At 41.5% G+C, this 22,227-nt stretch overlaps 1 protein-coding gene across 5 annotated transcripts; it reads right to left on the bottom strand.

The window, feature by feature from the left end:
• Positions 1-23: 23 nt before the first annotated feature.
• lmf1 (lipase maturation factor 1) lies at positions 24-22,167 on the bottom strand. 5 transcript variants are annotated; one of them, XM_018685526.2, is made up of 13 exons: positions 22,008-22,166; positions 17,117-17,283; positions 16,288-16,523; positions 15,515-15,824; positions 15,255-15,265; positions 13,804-13,952; positions 7,589-7,654; positions 3,082-3,249; positions 2,636-2,816; positions 1,432-1,585; positions 1,049-1,232; positions 733-845; positions 24-356 (listed from the first exon to the last, which is right to left on the bottom strand). In XM_018685526.2, the coding sequence occupies exons 3-13, from the start codon at positions 16,517-16,519 to the stop codon at positions 170-172; spliced, it is 1,755 nt and encodes a 584-aa protein (XP_018541042.1). In that variant the 5' UTR covers positions 16,520-16,523; positions 17,117-17,283; positions 22,008-22,166; the 3' UTR covers positions 24-169. The 5 variants fall into 5 exon arrangements, with proteins under 5 accessions (XP_018541042.1, XP_050922095.1, XP_050922096.1 ...); XM_051066138.1 differs by lacking the exons at positions 16,288-16,523; positions 17,117-17,283 and adding exons at positions 18,389-18,594; positions 18,822-19,002; XM_051066139.1 differs by lacking the exon at positions 17,117-17,283.
• Positions 22,168-22,227: the final 60 nt, after the last annotated feature.

The raw sequence follows: 22,227 nt of genomic DNA on the forward strand, positions 1-22,227 counted from the left end.
ATTTCAGTAACCGTTTTATTAAGCAGTTCTTCATGAAACCCAAAAATCGGACCCTCGGTCCCTCCTTGTAACATTTATTCAGCTCCGGCAGTATCACACTGAGACTAACTTCTATCGAACTGTAGTCCTCAGTGATCACCTTTAGGTGCTGTTGTCTCAGGTCTTGTCTTTAGCTCCTGTTTGGTGGTATATGTGGGTGGGGCCAGTTCCTGGACTGGAAGTAGCCCCTGAGTCCTTCCAGGTCCACAGGAGGGAAGTAGGCTCCGATGCGTTTTCTCAGCCACCACTTCCCCTGCGCTGCGCTGGCACTGCCCGGCGGACTGAACTTGTACCTGAAATGTTCTCCTCGCACCCACCTGAGAGGGAGGAGGACACGGGGGGGTGAAGTCCCAGGAAACAAAGACTTTTAAAACCCCAGCTTCTTGTATCCAAATACCTTCCCTAACCCTCTTTGTGTTCAGATTTCTTTTTAGCAAGAGAAAAACATTATATACTCTGTGCTTCACCAGAGGGCACTACAGGACAGACAATAATTACTCATGAGCATATGTGCCTATGTAAAATGACAGATTGATAATTAATAGGAAAAGTATGTGCTACTACAGGAAATAACAGAAATAACAGGTGCAAACTGCAATAAAAGCTCTTAAGTCAAAGTGGAGGATAAAGATCACGCTGTGTTCAGAAGGAAAGACACACTGCTCTGAACGTTACTGCGTTCTCTGTGGTTACCTGGGGGGGTCTCTGCCTTGGAAGGGGTTGTGGTCGAGCAGGGAGAGGACTGTGCTGTCGTTGGAGAGCAGACGTCCTGCTATGTGGATCACCCACTCACTCTGCTCATAGGTCTGCACAGAAAAGAGAGGGAGATTAGAGACGGGTAACACCCAGCGTCAGGTTATACCGAGACGAAGTCTGTGTAAATCATGGAACTACTGCCCCCTAGTGTCCAGACACTGTAGGTGAATACAACATGCTGAAGCCTTTCCACTGATTAAACTCTGGTGGAAAAACAATTAACTCAATTATCACAAAAACTATAAGCATGTACCTGGAAGGCAGCAAACCACATGAGCCAGTCCAGCCGGTAGTGGTACGGCGATATGAGGCACGGTCGCCTGTAAATGTCCCCTGGCTTACACTGGAACTGGTACTCCTCCCAGACTGCCTCAGGGTCCTTGGGATCAGGATTCAGTGTGCCCTGGAAAATCACCTCGGTACGCTCCTTAGTGATGCTGGATGAGGAAGGGAGAGGGGCCGTCATTAAGGCGGGTCCAAAATTTTGGAAAACAAGATTAAATAGTTACAGCCAGGACTTCTTTTCCTGGAAAGATGTCACAAACAAAACTTCTTTCTCCTTTATTGTACTCGTGGTGCAGTTCATTTTAAAACATCCTTTAAAAAACATTAAATTAAATCGTTTCAGTACTGTACCTGCCAAAGGCCCCGTAGGTGTTGACGATGCGCAGCGGGTCAAAGGAGGTGTTCATCACCTGCCTGGAGCTAATCAGGTTCATCACCACAGGAATGCTGAGGAAGCCAATCAGAATGCCCAGAGAAATGTTCACCACCCGACGAATCAACATACCTGACACACACAAGAAAAACAACAGAACGACATGAACACAGTAAGGAAACTGGATCCATTTGTGCTTCATGGATCAGCTCCAGTCTGCCTATCCATCCATTATACTCTATCTACAACACCCTGAGCCAAATTTGATGAAACTGCAGGGATGCACGTCATTGCTCCCTTTTAGCCTGAAGGAGCTGCTACATCGTTTGTTTACTTGTTAAATTCTGTTGACTTTTAGAAAAATAATGCATCTCACAGCTGTATATTCCCAAATTTCAAAATGAAACTGAGCGGCCCAAGGGAAAACTGTAATTAGAGCTTAAATCAAGGTGACATATTTGTTAGTGTCTGGCCTAGAAGGGGATTCATCATTTGGGTGGTGGGTGTGACGTGTCAGAGTCAGTGCTACTAAGAGTGTAAGTCTGTGTGTGTTTATATGCGTGTGATCACTTTAACACTTCCTCAGTGGAAAAGGTTTGGCCTGTTAGATCATGGGCCGACTGGTATTGACAAATGTTGGCTGAGTCTGCATCAGTTCCTTCCTACCTGTGTCTGCCTGCTTATCCCATGCATGGTAAAGACATCAGCATAATCCAACTAACACTTTTTACAGACTTTCTAGGGCTGTTCAAATGATTAAAACATGCTCACACTTAGGGTAAAAGCCTGTTTTATATTCAACATCTTCTTACAATAAAGTAAAGACACTAATGGGTCCAATGAGACCAATTAGGGAGAGGCCACTCTCACTCTTTTATAACATTTTAACCAGTCTGTACTGTAAAAAAATGTAGGCGACATCACATTAAATTCCAATAAACCATATGTCATACTTTTCCCAGCTACTCAGCTGTCCAAGTGCTAATCCCTTTCCTTCCCATAATTCCATCACCAGTATGACCAGACCCTGTATCTACATAGGCCATTGGTTTCTACTGTAAATAATACCCATGCGGTGTATCAGTTTAATTTCAAAATAAAATACCAAACTTTGAAAGAGAAACAGACAGAAAAAAGGTAAAGAAACTGTGTGTATTGCTATGTCTTTCTGAATCTAAATACCTTTGGTGGGTTTGGGGGTTCGTCCGGCTGCATCTTCGTTCTGTATCTCCAGCACTGCCTTCTTGGCTCCTCCTCCGGAGCGAAACATGAAGCTGAGGGATGCATCGTCAAAACAGGCCAGACTGGGAACTATGGTCAGCCAGTTGAGGAAACTGAGGTTCCCACTCACTATCAGAACCACCTGCAGCACAAAAGACAAAGCAGGGGATGATTATATTGCCTCACTTCGGCATGACAAGGCATCCTCAGGACATGTAATGCAATAAAACACAGATAAATGTGATAAAACATCCCCTGAAATCAACCTTTTTGACGGCTCTATACGAAATATAAAAATCAAGCTCAAGTCATACACACATTACTGTATTGACTGCATTACAATCCCGTTTTGTGAACACTCTGCTTTGAATAAGAAATCCCATGGGTTGGTGAATAGGTTGTTTTACCTGGAACAGGATCTGGATTGCTCCGTTGACCATGCACATCCGCCTGCCCAGGAAGGTGAAGAATGGGACAATGAGCTCGATGAAGTGGTTGGACAATGTCTCGAAGCGATGGAACCACCATGGGGAACGGTGCATGTAGTAGGACAGAGGGTTGGGAACTGGCTGGGTCTGGAAAGAAATGGGGAGAGGGGTGACAGAGAACAGGTGAAGTTGAGACTTTGAAATGATGGTTGCTACAAAGTGGGGGTTGTCCTGATAATCAAGAATTTGAATCAATGGATTTTTTCATGAATTTCTACACAGAACAAAAAAACACGAGAAATCAAAATGTGATTATGCCCAGTGTCTGCTATGCTCCAGTACTTGTTGCAACATTTTCTAAACATAGACTCCTTCTGCTGCTCAAGATGGACGTTTTCTCCGCTTTACTTTGGCACTAAACTCTCGTCTCAGCCCAGGATGGAGAGTAATTTATGGTGCCACACCTCGAGGGGAAACATTTCCATGTCTAAATTAAGATGGAACTTTATTCAAATGAAGGAAAACCCACCTACACACAAAAAAACACTCAGAGGTTTCATACAGAGATGTGCAGTGTTTGTGTACGTATGATTAAGTGTGTGTGCATTAGGTGGTTGCATGCAAACCGTGTAATAGTTGAACACGCAAACAGTTTCAGGTGAGGTGGCGTAAAATAAATATAGCACAGAAATAGGTGGAAGGAAAAAGAAAAGACTGTTGGCACGCTGGTATATACTCTTTTTAATGGAAGAAAAAAATGGGTTTTTTAACCTATAGCTAACCAAAACATGCCAGGAAATCCAAGGGCAAAGAGCCTGCAACCTCAGACAACCAAACAACCCCACCTGGCCTGCAAACTAGCTGCACTACAACAAACAAACCAAAGCAAACAAAACATCAACTGTGCCAAAACACACCGACGTAGCCCCCTGAGAGTCAGGACAGGAGGAGATCTGCAGTTCCTCTGCAGGTCTGAAAGAGAGCAGTGTGTCAGAGGGGGTTAATAAGACTTCACCTGGCGCCAGTGGCTTCCAGTGCTGTGTATGAGAGAGAGAGAGAGAGAATCTACATTACCCCTAAGGCCATTGACAGCTGGGGATGGAGCAGGTCAGGGAAACCTACCCAGCATGGAATAAGGCCCATATTGTAATATGCCAGGTGACAGCACATTTTCTGATACCCTCCATTAAATTACATTTTAAACAGCACTAAAAACCTGTCACCATGTAAAGAGAAGAATTCCCTTTGCAAGCATTTCCCATTTCAGAGTTTGATTCACAGTTCAGTTAAAGCTATAACATACAACTTCTGGAGGTCAAGCTAGCACTAGCCTTAAAGCAAACCACCTATCTTCAGGCACTCAACAGCTGCCTCTTGGTATCATGCTAGACAGAAGAAATTGCTACAATACAAGAAGGCCTCATCATTTTTTTAACTGTTGCACAGTGATTTGATATGAACTCTGACTAAAATGACTCCCCGTAATGTAAAAACTTTGCTGGTACCTCTGATCCCACTGAGAATCAACAACAAAATCTACAAATCAATGGAGTTTTCAACCATTCTTGCATATTTTTGTTGACTGATTTGATATGACTGAGCTCCAATGGCTCTCATAGAAAATCAATGAGACACAAAGATATTTTTATGTGATGTTACAATTATATTTGTCAAGAATAAGGACATGAATGTGATGATCATGTTGCTTTGTATCTGCTAGGTATATGAGTAGCCAGCTTTTGCTAATGTTTCCATCATAAGACATTAATAAGCTTCTAGCTTTTGGAATTTGCCCCCAAAAGATTAAATTCAACACTCCAGCTTTAAACAAGGTCATTAGAGGTAGTTATAAAAAACTGTTACTTATATTAAATCATAAGCAATATTTGCCAATGTATCTGTGCAAGTTTGGTAACACACAGCAGCCATAAAAGACGGTATATTTTGTTGAGTAACATGTCGAGAGTCTGGAGTAACTCTTTACTCTTGTAAGAACCAAGTTTCTTAGGACAACCTTTAAAAAACATGAGATCTCTCCTTATGGAAGAGATTAAGGAAACCAAACCACCAAAAATAGAACAGAAATGCACAAAGACACAACAGAGAACCACATAAAATAAGTTGATCTAAACCGTAAAGGGCCCATACACAAACATGAGAAAGGCCTTCTTGACACACACAATATATTTATATATAAATCACGGTTCAGTAAATTGAAAGCCACACGGTGCTGATTTACATGTGAAAATATCCTGCTGACATTCTGATGTTACAGATGACTCTCCTTGCTAAAGTTCATCTAGTGCACATGCTGCCTCTGTAGCGGGTTGACTTGTGCTTCATTTAAAATATGAACTGTATAGGCATTATAATCATGACTTTGGTTCCTCCTAGCCATTGGAATTTGGAACCAAAGCATCACTGAACTGCTAAATTATATTTAGATTTTTTTGTAAATTGTCATTGAAAGGCTCCATGTACCCAAGAGTTTTCTCTACCACTGCATAATTATAGTAAGTCACTCTGCCTTAAGGAATTATGCTCACTTAGCCTTAGTTTTAATGTCCTCTGCTGTTTGATATTTGTCTGTATTTCTACTGTTAACCATGCCATTGTTGTGATAAAATGATCACAAATGTCACATCATTTTCCAGAACTTCCTTCCTTATAATACTATAAAACTCTGAGCAGTGTTTTGGCATCTATAAAAAAATTTCACCTGCAACTGACATGATAAAAATAGTACAATGGATAGCATTTGTCTTCACTCATTTTTCATCTCACAAACCCCCAAGTTTGAGAACCACTGGTCTATTATTTTACATGGTATTAGCAATGCAAAAGCTGTTCTAACCATGGGAACTATCCCAAACTGCACTAGCTATCACGTCCCACAGGAGCCAGTGTATTACAGTGTGTAAGACATTCCCATTATACTTAAGACTGTGAGTATCTATATTGTATTCTTGATATGTGTCAGTTCCAGTCATCCGGTCCCATAGGAGCCAGTGTATTCCTGTCTATGTTAATTACAGAAGATGGCCCTCCTCCCTCTGCGGCTTGCTAACACAGAGCAGTGTGGGTCAGAGCGGTTGAACGTCCCACAGGGGGAAAAGCAAACACTGGACTTGCACAACCTCACGCTCTGTGTAAGAGGCTGATTTATTGAAACCCTCGACAGCGGTTACTGTAATGTGCTGCCCTGGTGTGGTTAGGCTGATGTGAGTTCATCGCTGTCTTGTCATCAGTCAGTCGACAAAGCCAAGGCACAATGTTCTTATATTTCTGGCTAAGTCTTTGACGTTCAGATCATCATAAAAAGAAGCCTTTGGGAAATTTAAAAAGTAGTATTTCAGAAAATAATCTTTGTTTTTTCTTTACTTCTGCTGCCTCAAGAATAATTTACAACAACACTGCAGTGCAACAAGTGTCAATTGAACTTGTAATTTGATAGTTTTGGTTAAATCTTGGGTTCTCAGAATTCACTGATGTGGTGTTGATGCACTTCCCAGAGGCTTGGTATTTTATGTTGAGAAAATTTGAGTTTCTCTTATATTTTTGGTCAGTGTTCATGCTAACCATGCTCTCATATTTAACTGCTGTTGCATCTGGAAATGTCAAATGTATAATTTAATGTGCAACAGAGCATTTTTCCTAAGAACAAAGAACCAGGTACCAAGTAAAAATGCAAACGCTTTCATGAGCAAAGTATATTTTAAATCTGCTCTAATGAAGATGTGTATGTTAAAAATGGGTCAGATGACTGTGTCTAATGTGAATGGTGTCACTCAAAGTGACAAAGCCACAGAGAATTATGATCCCACGTTTCTGTTCTCCTCAGTTGAATGAAGTGTTTCAGCAACTTTCAGCTCATTGTTTGTTGACTGTTTTGGTTGAGTCTCCCCACTCATCAGTGTCATTTCTAGAGCTTAAGAGTTGACATATAGCCAGAGATCTTAGTGGACCATTTGGCCACTAAAGAGACAGATATTTTACCCGAAACTTGGTGATCAAAACAGAGCTAAAGTGAGACTGATTATTCGACTTATATTTACCTGAAACATGACATGACATACTGAAGTAAATGTTAATGTGATGTTGAATCTGATGGATGAACACATGGGCATTTGTTTCCTAATGCGTTTTGTGTTTTGCTTTTTTGTATCTTTGTTAACTGAATATCTTTGTGATGTGGACTGCTGCTTAGATTATTGTCTTCATGTGAAATCTTAAATTTGAGTTCAAGAGCTCAGAGCTTCAGAGTTCATATGTAAGACTGGCAATGAGTGACATTATTAAAAAAGCTCCAGCAGACAGAAAGCAAGGCTCAGCTGCACTTTAATCAGTTTATGGGTGGAGGGTAGAACACTGAGAATGATTATGTACTGTAACAGGCTAATTTAATCGCATGACACGCAGTGCAGAGAAACCCATGCACTGGAAAGACACACTGTGTACTTTAAATAAACAGACATAATATACACACCTCATAGTGGTAGTCCATGCAGGTGAGGTCTCTCCAGCATTTGTCCCCTCTGATTTTAATGAGACCCTGGAAAAGACAGAGAACATGAACACCTGTTTAGAGGTTGCACTACCTTCACACTTTGCAGCAGAAACCACTTTGTTTTACTCAAGTAAAATAAGCAACCACCAACAGTCCATTATAAAATCAGATTACAGACTGCAGTCATTTAAATCACATATCCAGCTGAAACAGTTCAAGGAAAGCATAAGCATAGTAGCTAAACAAGCTCCTTCTGATGTTGTTGTCACCATAGAAACAGTGCACTGACACTTACAAAACAACTCCAGCTACAAATTCAGTCACCTGCACATTATAAAGTGAGGAGTCGCCCTTAAAAATCAAATCTGAAATAACTAATTTAATTTGCTTGCTGTCTGAACACATCATTAGCTGTCCTGACCTTCAGAGCTCACACGAGACTGGCAATGAGCTCTAATAAATCTAACTTTACAGGGTGTTAGGAACTGAACAAGAGCATTTATCCCACAAATAAAAATATCCCTGAGAATAATAATAGCACAGGGCTATGATAGCACAAGGCTGTCGATACTCATAGCAGGCGATACTGATGATCATTTTAGTGTATGAGGCAGGTTACTGAAAATCAATACAGAAAAAGGTAAATTAAACACTTATTTCAAAATAGCTCACAATATGTTTGAGAATGCTCCTTTCATAAAATAGGAAATAAACAATAAACCTCAGTCAGGACCAGAATTACAGAGAAACGTGTCCTCAGTCCTGCGCCTTTTTTCCCCCCAAATAAACTCAGCAGAGAGAGTGCTATCCAGGACACGAGACTGTCAATACTGACACATCAGCCCGTCATGTGGTTGGCACTGGAATGTGGAATAAATCGGCCGCTAACCTCTTTAACCAGATTTAGAAAAACCAGGACATTTCATTCTGATTATGAGCTTGGCTGTCGCCTGCAGCTGCTGGCTGTTGAGATGCTGCTGCCGAAGATGTTGCTGATAATCCAATTCAATCATGAGATCCTGAAATGTCAACAATTATAACCTGAGATTCAGACCTCTGACATAAACAGAGCCTGGGGAAAGGACACCTAGAGGAATTCAGTAGGTTTCCTTGAGGACCACCACCAGGATTAAACTGAGAGTTTTAACAGATATATTTCTACACAACTATGACCCTCTTATATAGACTTCAAAAATGTGTAGGATGGTTTACTAGAAAGTTGTAATTTGTGGACAAGTTTCTACTAGAAATAAACTGGAAAATTGGCATTTGGCGTTTGCTACCAAAAGGTTGTAAATGCTCTAAATACAGAAATTTGGCCTCTTCCAAAACAACTGAGTTAGAGACCACAAGTCTTGTCTTCCAGGTACATTGAGACTTTGACGAAAATGCAAGTGACATGAGGTAAACCCCGTCATCTCAAGTGTGAGAGACTGGCAAGCAAAGGTTTACCCTGGATTCCAACGATGAAAAGAGGACTTAAAAAAGAAAGCAACAGGAGCCATGGTAACAGCACCACCAGGGCGTCATTTATATAAGTGGTCATGGATTCAGTGCTTTGATGGATAAGGTTATGGCTTTTTTCCAGCATATCTTTCTCACAGAAAGAAGTCAAATAAGCATTTATTGGGAGACAAAGCATCTAAAAAATGACTTTTTTTCAAGAGTAAACTGATAGTTCAGCGTCCTTCTCTAAGCTGACTAAATAAACTAAATGCTACAAAGTTTCAAATACAGCACTGAATTTACAGTACTTCTCATCCTGTTTTCTGCCAAAGACATTGAATGCAACCACTAACTCCCAACATTTAGTGTGCGCTACTATCTAAACATGTACCTAAGCCTATCCAACCATAGTGTTTAATCAGTTTGGACTGTTATATAGAGCAGGCACCAAGGTTAGGAAGCGGAGTCAAGTTTTTGTGCTTCAAATCTGAGAAAGAAAAAGAGTCAAGAGGGGCAGTAAAGGGTGACTGATCAGAGGTGCCCTGTCTGTAGCCACACACCCTGTCTACACAGAACGACAAGTATCAATGTACAGAATGTATTCAGTTAAATCCAGCATTAGTATTACAGAACCTTCTGCCATGAACATACTGAATTAGCAGAAATAAACTCTAACCTTTACGAAGCTGCTTTTTGCCAGACTGTTCCTGTAATTTCTTATAGTTTAAAGAGAGGAAAACCTGATTTTTCCTCAATATTTCCCTTTGGGATCAAAGCCACAGTTCAGACAGTTCATAGTAAAAAAAAAAAAAAGAAAAAAAAAAAGGGACCTCTCTAACAACACTTGTACACCTCAAAATCAGTGATACTCCACATACTCATCACTGCAGCACCTATAAATTTGTACATGTTCTGTTGGTGTCTTTCCCAGTAGACACCAACACATAATCAAGTTAAATTGCAGGCTCTCACTGTAACACTCGAATCCCATTTAACACCCAAAACTCCACACCTAGCTTAGCGTTTCCAACTGCTGGAGTGCTTCACAGAGATGTTCCTGCCAGCAGTGAAAAGTGTCATCCAATTCACAATCCCCCTGCCATGCAGCACTTTAAACAGGAAGCTCATAAACATTAGCAGAGAAATTAGCCATTTTAAAGTTTCTCCACAAGAAAGGCGCAACATTAACTCATTCTGTGACAAAAAAAAAAAAACAGCATTATTCAGCAAACAGGTTCTCCTTCGCACAAAAATTAATGCTACACTCTCAGTTGTTAGCACTGTAGAAACTCTACCATGGACAAAACCTGTGACTAGCTTACCTGCTAATGAAATAGCAAGTAAGCTAGTTATGAAAAGCTGCAGAAGAAACAGTTGCTTCCAGTCTTTGTGCTAAGATAATGCCAACTACATCTGTGACCTAGATCTGTATATGATGAACAAAAATTAAGTTAATATCATAATATTCCCTAAAATGTTTCTTAAATGCAGGTGTTTTTGTCTGGCGGTGGCAAATACTACGCTATCAGAAAACTGCCAGCATGTAAAGATGGGTGAACTGCCCTGGTACAAAAGGTAGTACAGGAAAAAAAAAAGAAAAGAAAAGACTTCCACATAATTTTTTTGTTTGGGCCATACAGGAAAGAGCTGATTGGACTGAGCCATTGAAGGCTTCAGGGCCAACTTGAAGAGAATCCAGGAGCCTTGAAAATGATGAGGAAATAAAGTAACATGGACAGATGGTGAAAGGCTGACACACATGTGAACAAATGGTCTGAAACTCATCACTCTAACAAAGTCATCAAACGGCAAAACCAGACCATATGCATTTACCGGGCTGTGTCCGAACTGAAGTCTACAGCAACCTCAACATAATTTAACTGTAAGGAAAAGGAGAGAAAAAAGGGCTATAAGGCTTCAAATCAGTTTTCCCTTATGCAAACATGACTAATTGTATTTCAGAGTATTCAGTGCTTATGAGCCACTCAGCTCCAATTAGCACCACTTTTTGTGGTTTGTCGCCTGATTACCCTCACAGTCAGCTGAGGATGTAAACAAGCTGCTGCAGTACAAATTAAAAGGCATCAGAGCAAGTTTAATGTCCCACCATAATGTGCATGATCTATTAAACATATGCAGCTATGCTAATGGAGACATCAATAAAGGTAATTCATGTATTATGTAGCAAATATGTCTATGTCAATAAACTTGATTAGCATTACATTAGCTTGAGTGTGCTCTATACTTTGCTTTTTTCACAAAAGTATGGAGAGAAAAAATAATGACAAATCTGTGTTACATGATGTTTCATTCCTCAATTTAAATGTATTGTATTGTCTTTACACACAACTAGTGCAACCACTAGTAACATCAAAGCATATCAGCCTATCACATGCATGTAAACTCTAAGTATCAGTGCATTTGGATTCTTTTCTCTCATGCTTCATACAGATGCCACAGTGACATGTGCCCTGATGTCGCGACAGAAAAAAGAGGCATCACTTAACATCAGAGATTCAACCATGTAAACAGTACCCAGAGTGACAACTTTTCTTAGTCATGCTGCAAAAACACAGTCAAGACACATGATGGGTGGGCTCATACATCCCCCCCCGTTCCCACTTGATTCCTGCGAATGAGGGGTTCTTTGAAATGTATGCTAAGACATGGCATCTTCACAGGCGGGAATTCTGTGGAAGTCTCAGAGCTGTGGTGAACCACAGGCTGTCAGATGGCTGTGACCAGAGCGGATCAAACCCTGAGCGACTGCTGAAGGGGCTGTACTTTACTTAGCACTGCTGAGATGCCACACAAAGTCACTAGGATTCGAGTCTTTGCTCTGCTGCCATATTGCAGTTTCAAAAATGAGAGTTCTTCCACCGTAATCTCATCTAATCTCTGATGATGTTCAGTACAACCATCAATTAAGCATTTTGGGCAAAAAAAACCTTCGTAGAGCCTAAAACTCAGCCAATCCATAACATTTCCTCAACATACAAAGTCAGAGCCTCTGTGACTGTTTCCTTTGTTTATTGTTTAGCATCTGGATGTGATTTCCTGACAAAACAGCATGTGAATGCTATTTGGAACTTAACATTAAAGTTCTGGATGTCAGACATTCTTGCCAGCGCTTGAATGCAGCATTGTTATAAATAATCAAAAAATGAAAATGTCATTATGAAAATCCCAGATCTGGATTATCACCAGAATCTAATCAGCTGATCCCAGTGGGCTGAGGGTGAGCTGTTCACCAGATATTAGTCATTCAAACATTCAAAGATAAACAAACAACAACAAAAAACATACACAAGCAGAATTTACATATCACTACTATAATGGTGGGTTTAATTTGAACTAGGAAACTAGTATGACAAATTCAAATTAATGTTATGAAAATTTCCTAGTGCCCAGTGATGTCATTAAATGTCTTATATTCTCCAACCCACAGTCTAAACCCTAAAAATATTCAATTTAATTAAAATTCAGAAAAGAAAAAAGCAGAGAAAACACAAAAGAAGCTGGGACCATCTGAGATTTTTGCATGAAAATTATTAACCATTATTTGATCATTCAATTAGCTGCTGAATACATTTCTGTTTGTTGCACATCAGGTACAGAAATAACCATCCTGTTTTCAGTAACTTTCAATGTCTAACTGAATTTGTAAGCTTCTAATTGTACATGAGGCACCTGCATACATAGCTCTGTTCCAAAATTTTACATAAATATTGCATGATGGGCAAACAATAAATAAAAAGCATAAAATCATATTTATTCTTTTTTTGTGAACCAACAGAATTTTCTTTTACCTTCCTGCACATGATAATTCAGTGATTAAACATGACCTTTCTGCAGTTAAAGATTCTGTAACAATAAGCTCGCATGAGGTGTTTTCAAATGTAACTTTCCAAATAAAGGAATAAAGTCAGGTCTCTTCAGCTTTCGAGTGACCTACAGCTGAGGTGCTACCCCTGTGTTTCATCTCTCTTCACGGTCCTAATAGGAAAAACCCAACTGGGTTTGTGGTAACCACAGTGATTGGCAGATAAAACCCAGTCGGTGGTCTGAAATTCACCATGGAAACTGTCAAACAACCAGACATGTTGTTTAGACGACCATATATTTGGGTTGGATTTCTAAATACTGGCAGGGTTTTATTGCAAAGCACAGCTCCAAGAGAAACGGCCTGAAATCAGGAGGACAAACACTGGAATATCCCAGGGAATTATGCTGCTGAGAAATGGTTTCATTTCTTCACACACTGTCTTGCTGAATGTATTCAGGTGTGTGTGTGTGTGTGTGTGTGTGTGTGTGTGTGTGTGTGTAGTGAAAATCTTTCTGTTTGAATTTATAGTATCTGCTTCCTCCTAGACAGAAATATCCACATCTATGCAGGGTGTCCCCACGGGAAACGTGTTAGTCAAGGTGCTGCTGGCAGTAGAGGGGTTTTAGGAAAGGGAGAGCCCCAATGTAAATTCCATTTGATTGGTTTTTATTGTGTTTAACAAGTTAAATAACTGCTGTGAGAAGTTCAATGAAGGGAAAGAGGCAGCAAAAAGCATGATGGAAAAGAATACTGAATATTAAACATGTCTTAAAATACTGGATAATAGAAGCTATGAAGCCTGTTTCTATGGTGTCAAAAACTGGCTGGACAATATTTTGGTCTCATCAGAAAATATCTCTTTTCTGTTGTGCTCTTTAGTTTAAGCGATACATTCTCCGTATCTGTAAAATGTTTTACTCACAGCTCCTAACATGATGCGGACAATGAGCCACCTGAAGGTCCAGATGCAGGTGAGGGAGGGGGGGCAGCGGCGGGGGACCTGGGACAGAGTCCAAACCGGACACAAGAAAATGGCCAGAAAGCCCGTCTCCAACAGCTGGCTCTCCCAACCTGCACATCACAGACAATCACAATATCACCTGTTAAGTGCTTTTCTTATATGAGGTGCAGTGTGCTACTGAAAAACAAACAGTGCTTAATGACAACAGGCCGCACTCGATTCAGATCACCAAAATAAATACAACTCATCCTGAGGGGGGTATCAATGTCTCCGCTAAAATTCTGGGCAATAGTTGTTGAGATATTTTAGTCTGGACCAAAGCGGTGGCCTGACTGACCCACAAACCAGCATTGTAATTCATAAAACCACAAAGCTAGCATGACTAAAAACAAATCCAATATAATTTGATTATATTCAAGTTTACCTTACTAGAAGCAATATTGTAGCTTTGTATTTCTAAAAAGAGGTTCAAGTGAGCGAACAGTGTCTGCCACTAATGCCCCTAACAGCACAAACCCCCAGCCTCTGGTTTTTAGTCTAGACTTGGGAACAATTGGAGGAGCTTAGTCTGCAGACTTGAAGCTGCACTGTCAGTCACAGGGTGATAATAGGTCCAAAAGAAAAGAGGGAGAGAAGGGAGAAAGACAGTGTGAGTGAGAGGAAAATTAAAAAAAAAGTTTTTTAAAAAGAGGAATAGAAGCCACAGCTCCTAACCACAGACAGAGGCCTGGCGTCTCTGACTACAAAGTGTCATTAACCAGTCAGAGAGCTGCCACTGACCTCGCCACTTATCTGGGCCTGAGCCCTACATGTAACCTCCTATTTATACTTTCTTATTTCTTTCCTCCCTGTCCTCCCTCTTTACTGTTATATTCATGATGGTTTACTGGGTTCACAGTAATGTACTATATGTCAATAAGCCTTAATTCTGCCAGTGACTGGGTTTAAACCAAATGACTGGCTGTAAACACGTTGGGAAACAATCATGAGAAAGCTGCTGGTGAGATTTTGAAGCATAAGCATAAAAGTAGATTTCTGTGCAGTGATTATTATGCATTATGGGTATGATCCATGACTCCTACAACTAGACTCTTCATACTAATTGCCCATTCGTAACCCTCCTTGAATTAAATAATAGGATTGGACAGACATCTCCTCTTCATGTTAATTTATCCTCTAAAAACATCAGGCTAAAGTATCTCAATTCATGTATCAGATGTGTCAGATAAGCTCAGTGTATACACAAGCTTAGTTTGAGGGATTTTACCACACTGAGCTAAAATGGTATCCAAACCTGAGTGTCTCACATAAATGTTTTGTCTCTAATCCACTTCTCTTTGACGAGGGGAATCACAGGTTTTAAGGTTGAAAACTGTGCGAGTCTCTTGGTGTGGATCATGAAGTTCACTTACCGAAGGAGTACCTAGAGAGAGGCAGAGAAGAAAACAGAAATGATTCTGCAAAGTAAGGATTCTGATGCATTCTTTAACATTATCACTTTCTTCATAATAATCATCCACAAACTCCTAATGAAACCGATCAGGTTCTTCAGCTGCCAAATAGTCACTTAATAGTTGGGTGATAATTCTCTGTGGGTTCGTTCATGTATTTGTTCAGCAACAATATACAACTGTTGTTTGTGAGTCACTCGGTGTGTCTATCTCAGACTCACCACAGCTGTCCCACGTTGACCAGCGAGTGGTAAAGCACCCACAACGTCACCATGATCACCATATTGGCCATTCCTGTCACCAGCACAAATGCAGACAGAGCCATCCCCACCAGGGCGATGCCGTCCAGGTTGGCATCCATGTCGTCCCAGTCCAAGAACCAGAGGATGGACGGTGTGTACGCCAGGGCGGCCATGCCTACCTTCCCCCCCACGTAGCGCTTGACACTGTTCAGGTAGCTCTTGCAGGGCATCAGACCATGTTCACCTATCAGCTGTTTGTTCTGGTTGTAAGCAACGCTGAACGCCACCACTACAGGAAATGAGATGAGATGCAGTTCAGTGCTCTACCTCTCCATGTACACTGCTTAGAAACACAGATACTGTCTTTTTAAACCTTATTTTGAAAGGGTCTTTGTACATCAGCAAGTAAGAATTAACAGTAGCACCAGTAAGTGAGAGGTGTCTTCATATTTCAGTCAAAACTGTTTATAATGGCAGAGTGTGTGTGGTCACCTCAGGATGTGAAGGCAAACACAAAGGTCTGAAGGGCAAAACATGGAGTCTGAGTTCAGTCCACACACCTGTGCTCATGTTGTTTAGAAACTGAGACACAGAAAGCGCCTGCACTGCTTTCTGTGTGTCACTTTGATAGCTTCAGAGGAAAATACACCACAGAATACCCAGGACAGAACTGCAGCTTGTACACAACAGAAGAACTTCGCGTCTAGTTGTGACTGTGGCGCGAAGTATTTTGAAAAGCTCAGCTGACTCACAGTAAATAAATGCGACGGAGCGAAGCAGCACGATACGAGTGAGCCAGAAGGTCCCGGTCTGTACAGACTCCCGCCTCTTCTCTGTGTCCGTGTCTCTGCTGCTGTCTGCTCCATTCTCTCTGCAGCTGTCTGCGGAGTCTGTCTCTGTCTTTCTGCCGTCCACGCGTCTCCTCCTCACCGTGCTCTCTGAGCTGTCACTGCTGGCCGCCATGTTTGTGGAGGTGACGGTCATGTGACTGCACAAACGCGGAAGTGAATTATGATGATGATTATTATTAGAATTATTATTATAGTTGTTGTTGTTGTTGTAAAAACGGAATAAGTAAGAATTATTACAAAAAGGATGTTGCAGTAATAAAATAAAAATCTATTTGAGAAACAAATATGGAGGGAGGTTAGGTCTGCAATAATAATAAGTATTATTTTTATGTTGTACTTCAATGTATGAATTTTGTATATTAAATATCAAAATAATTGCTGGCATCAGATTAATGTTGTGGAGCAAAAGCCATTTGTCCCAGAAATGCGGTGCAGCCTGAAGCAGCATGAATGGAAATCTAATATCATCTCCTCTGAGCCTGAACAAATCAAATCCAGCCATAACTTTTACTGAGCTGACTACAATCAAAAGCATCATAAAAATGTAAAGTTTTACATTCTGGTATTGACCACTGTTCTGTGCCTCCTCCTGCTTCTTCTTGCCAAACTAGGAGGAACTCTACTACTAAACCTTTGCAAAAGCCAATGGGACACGAGGGGTGGAGAGATGCGGGTGAGGGGTGTTAAAGAGAGTTTAAGAACTGAAAAAGAAAATATTGGCTTGTCAAACCTTGTCTTGCTGTGGAAGGGGATGGCAAGTCCAAGTCAAGAAATGTAGGATTTTAATTGACTTCGTGGTGAAACAGTCTTCATTCAGAGCCGTGCGCCTTTACGCACTTGGAGAAGTGTGCAGAAATTTTGGGCGACGTTAGGCTTTACCATCCTCACTGCTTTTTACTGGAAAACATGACAGAAGAGAAAAAGTCATTGACGGACCATCCCTGCAGTCCAGCAGCAGGCAGCGACAGCTCCATGTCCCCGCATGGTTCGGATTCAGCCTCTCCAGCCGGACAAGGGACTGCGTGCGGAAATACGCACAAACCGGAGAGCAGCGCGGAGGATGAGCGCTTCCCCGCCTGCATCCGCGACGCGGTGTCGCAGGTGCTGAAAGGTTACGACTGGTCGCTGGTACCGATGCCCAGTCAAGGGGAGAGAGGGCTGAAGAGCAGACCTCATGTGAAACGGCCGATGAACGCCTTCATGGTTTGGGCACAGGCGGCGCGGAGGAAGCTGGCGGACCAGTATCCTCATCTGCACAACGCTGAGCTCAGTAAGACGCTGGGTAAACTGTGGAGGTGAGCACTGGAACTCAACCAGCGAGTCTCAACTTCAGCTAATGAGCAGTTAGTGCTCCATGCAGCTCAGTTTGAATTTTACTGAAATCAGATCAACTCAGTTACTGGGACTTTGCACAAGTAAGAAATGTTTGGAAAATAATATACACCCCTGTGCAGTACAAAACATATTAATAAAAGACAGATGACTCCGATATTCTCAGCTAACTGCTTCATTAATGATGCAAGTGTAAAGAACCTGCAAAATCTGTGCACTGCAGCTGATTCAATTTAACATGCAAGATGGAGTAATAATTAAGTTAAACATACTTTACATAAAATAGCAATACTGCAATATAAAAATACTCTATCACAAGTAAAAGTCTTGCATTGAAAAAGCAGAATTATGTGAATTATTACTCCAGTTATTATTGGATTAAAGAAGCATTAATGTGTAGTTTAAGTAGAATATAACTGTTGGTCAATGTGAAGCTAATTTTAACCTTTTTACATATTGTTGTGTGGTGTAATCTTTAACTGTGCATTATATTTAAAACAATCATTACATATTTTAATGTAAAATCTTAATCTTAAAATCGTATCTATACACTATTCCAGTGATTTCACAGATATATATATATATATATATAGATATAGATAGATAGATAGATAGATAATATAAATAGATAGCACTTGCGGGTATTTAAAGGAACTTCCAGTAAACTCACCTTTCTCCTCCTCAGGCTTCTCTCTGAAGCAGAGAAGCGTCCCTTCGTCGAGGAGGCAGAGAGGCTGAGGCTGCAGCACAAGAAAGACTACCCAGACTACAAGTACCAGCCTCGGAGACGCAAGAGCACTAAGCCAGGTCAAGGGGATTGTAGACCGGCACTGGTCCAACAGCAGCAACATCAGCAGGGCTTGTATAAGATGGAACCTGGGGTGGCCAGGTTGGGTGGGACAGGGGATGTACACCATCATTACCATCCAGACAGGACAGGTGAGAGGAGGAATCAGATCTTTTCACAGGGAATATGCTGCAGTGGTGGAAATACTGATTTTATGTTTTCTTTGTTTTGATTTCTAGGTCAGTCTCATGGACCTCCAACACCTCCCACTACACCTAAAACTGACCTTCACGTGGGGAGCAAGCATGACGCCCACCGGCTTGCGGACGGCAGCACGGGCTCTGCTCCACCTCCCAGCCGCCAGAACATTGACTTCAGCAACGTGGACATCTCAGAGCTCAGCACTGACGTCATTGGCACCATCGATGGATTTGACGTCCATGAGTTCGACCAGTACCTGCCTCCCAACAGCCACGGCTCAGCTGTTCTAACCCCGCCTGAAACCAGCCACACACATAACAACCCCCCTGGACCATTCATCCTCCCCAGCATCCACTCTCACTCCCACAGCATTCCCACTTGGACACCCAAAATATCTGGTGGGACCTCCACGGGAATGCCACCATCTTCTTCCAGTCGTGACACCCATGAGGACACCAGCCCCAAACCTCAGATTAAAACGGAGCAGATGAGCCCAGGTCACTACAGCAGTTCCTCCTCCTCCACTCCTCCACCACCACAACCGGAGTACACCTCCCTCAGCTCAGGCATCTGCCCTTCCTCCACCTCCTCCACGTCTCCTGCAAACCAGTCAGATTACACTGACCTTCAGAGCTCCAGTTTCTACAGCGCCTTCTCTGGCTACCCTGCCAGTTTGTATCAGTACCCATACTTCCACTCCTCCAGAGGGCCCTACGCCACACCGCTTATCAACAGCCTGACCTTAGCACCACCTCCGCACAGTCCTCCCTCTGGCTGGGAGCAACCTATCTATACAACGCTCACCAGGCCTTGAAGAAGGAAACAATAAAACTGGTCATGTAAACGTCAAGTGTGAAGGAGTATAAAGACGGTCGCTGAGCTTTGCTGACATTTTGACTCAGTAAGAGTTATTTCTGAAGGTTTCAACCAGTTTGGATTTCTGAGGGACAGTGCCAGCACCTGCTGGCAAAATGGCTCATACTGTGCATCAGTGTTACTATGTTACATTTGTTTATTTTCATGGAAAAAAAAATCTAGATTAACAAAGATTCAGTGTTTTGTCTCTTTACTGAGTAAAACGGTCTGTGAAATGTCATTTAAACCTTTATAGTAGACTAGAATGTTCCATTAAAACTCCACACTAATGAAATTTAGGTGTGTGAGTAGCTCATATTCAAGGCAGGGTGTCGCAGATTTAATAGCGGATTTTCCACACTTAATCTGGCTGAGTGAAATAGTTTCCTCACCTTCACCTTCATACTGGATTCAGAGTCTACTGAAGCACATTTTGATTCAAATTTAAGGTATTTCATTTTTCTTCTTTTTGTACAGCAGATATGTGAAGGTTCACTAATTGCTAAGGATTCTTTCTCCACCTGAAGGGAACAATGTTTCCCATCAGCCTGATAACAAAGATTGTGCCTCTGATAACAATCGCTCCTGATTTTTGGAAATACAGTTCTTAGCATTCTTGCTGAGATTTATAAGAAAACTGATACCACTCTCCTGCTTGTACACTAAATATAAAGCTCCAGCGAGCAGGCAGTCAGCTTGGGTTAACATAAAGATTCATGGCCACACAGCTAACTAATTAGTACTAGACTATTTCTTGGCTGGGACCAGTTATTTCCTGGAGTCTTGTGATAAGTAATGAGCTAAGCTAGCCATTTCTAGAATGCTAACCACCTGGCTGTTAGCAATTAAATAGTTGATTTTGGTGTATCACCCCTGTATCCAGGAAAATGTCATCAAATGTCATGTAATTTGTGTGTAATTTAACTATTCCAGTGATTTCACAGTGCATTTTTCTTTCTCACGCATGAGGCACATGGTCCAAAGAAGTGGATGTAAGGGTCAGAGTCACAGCAATAGACACAGTAGATTCAAATCCAATATCAATGAGGTATTTTCTCCCCTGGCTGGACTTCTTGCTCTTACTGCCGACCTGTCCCTCACTGCTGCTTCATTTCCAGTTTGTTTCCAGTCCAACAGCTGCTCCTGCTGGGTTTCCTGTGAGGAGATTAGCTAATTTCACAGTCCTAGCTCTGGTTGGATTACTGACTGCAGGGCCTGATGGACAGGGCAGCTGGACTGGGTTTTCCAGAAGCTCGGTAAATAACTACAAGAGATGCTATATTGACTTATGTAAAACTCAGAAAAATGCTTCAACTCATTGAGCAAGTCTGATTCTAATGCATTTTTAAGTCCTACACTCAAAGAAAGTCAGAGCATAGAAACAACCAAAAATGAAATTAGGGTAATTCTCATAATATTCAGGCCAAACTACTGTGTACCGAAGCAAGAGTTTTACCATGACTAAATGTTTGCTGCATGTGCCAGCGCCTCACTGCCCATATTATCTTCAGGACAAACATGGTGGCTGCTGAGTCGAGGTCCCACCCGCTTTTAAACACTTCCTGTGCGGGTTCAACCTGGCTGCTGCAGCTCAGTGGCTCACTGTCTTAGCAGTTTACCATGACAACCCAGTTGCCAACGACAACACGACGGCCAGACAGGAGCAACATTGATTTACCCATAATTCCCCAAGGCCCCGGAGCCAGCATGTGTATGTGGAAGTTTGTGTAAGAGTGGCGAGATCATCAGGTGACATTTACACCAGCAGACCTCAGTCCACGATTTGTCCTGATGTGAGTGTGCAACCCTACACGTCTGTGGTTGCCCTTCACAGTGACTGATGAGCGCCATCTACTGTAATATGGAACAAGTGAACATCCTTAGGCATTTACTAATAGGAAAATACTGGAGTACTGGATCTTCCATAACTGCAAAGAGTCCCATGAAAAAATGAATTTAAAAAAAATCCAACACAGTGTCAGGGTAAGGTGTTACTCACAGGAGCAGATCCTGAGGGAAGTGAAGTCTGTTTATTCCTCATTATGTTTTCCCCTAACCTTAAATCAACCAGTTATTTCTTATGATGCTTAACATGAGCCTTGAGAGCATCTTCAGCTCTTCCTGACAATGATTCTTCTAGGCAATTATTCTAGCTTAGCATAAAGACTGGAGCAGGGTAAAGCTAAAAACCTGACAAAGGCTCACTTATTAACATATATCTTGTTTGTTTAAACTATAAACAGAAACTGAAAATGATAGGCTGTGGTTTTACAGAGAGATGCAAACTTTTGTAGAGAGCCAAGCTAGCTGTTACCCCATGCTTTATTAAGCTAATTCTCTGCAAGCTAAAACTCTGTACTTAGGATTTGTCCATGTAGCACATTGAAGTACAGTCCAGAGAGTTTGAAAAGAAAAATCTAGGGCTATCAAGTTAGAGTGAACTCACCAGACCTCTGTAGCCCGCTGATGTCTGCTTGAGGCCTAAGGCTTCATTAGCTGTTACTAGCAATAGTGTGCTCAAATCTTTGACCAAACAGTTGGATTGTTGCATTGTGGGTAATGTAGGCAGCAGGAGGAATGAGTGGAATAAAAAAGATGACATCTCTGGTTCTACAGTATTGTTTTTGATTCTTTGTTTAAACTGTCCACACGGAGTCTAACAATGT

The sequence above is a fragment of the Lates calcarifer genome, linkage group LG23, assembly GCF_001640805.2.
Source record: "Lates calcarifer isolate ASB-BC8 linkage group LG23, TLL_Latcal_v3, whole genome shotgun sequence".
Taxonomy (NCBI): Eukaryota; Metazoa; Chordata; class Actinopteri; family Centropomidae; genus Lates; species Lates calcarifer.

Bases quoted from the DNA above. Each gene is read 5' to 3' on its own strand.
- lmf1 (XM_051066138.1), bottom strand. From the start codon at position 18,928: ATGGTGCCAATGACGTCAGTGCTGAGCTCTGAGATGTCCACGTTGCTG. The intron at 2,817-3,081 runs GTAAAACAACCT...TTTGTGCTGCAG, and splicing joins CAATCCAGATCCTGTTCCAG to GTGGTTCTGATAGTGAGTGG. The intron at 1,233-1,431 runs GTACAGTACTGA...TTCCTCATCCAG, and splicing joins ACCTACGGGGCCTTTGGCAG to CATCACTAAGGAGCGTACCG.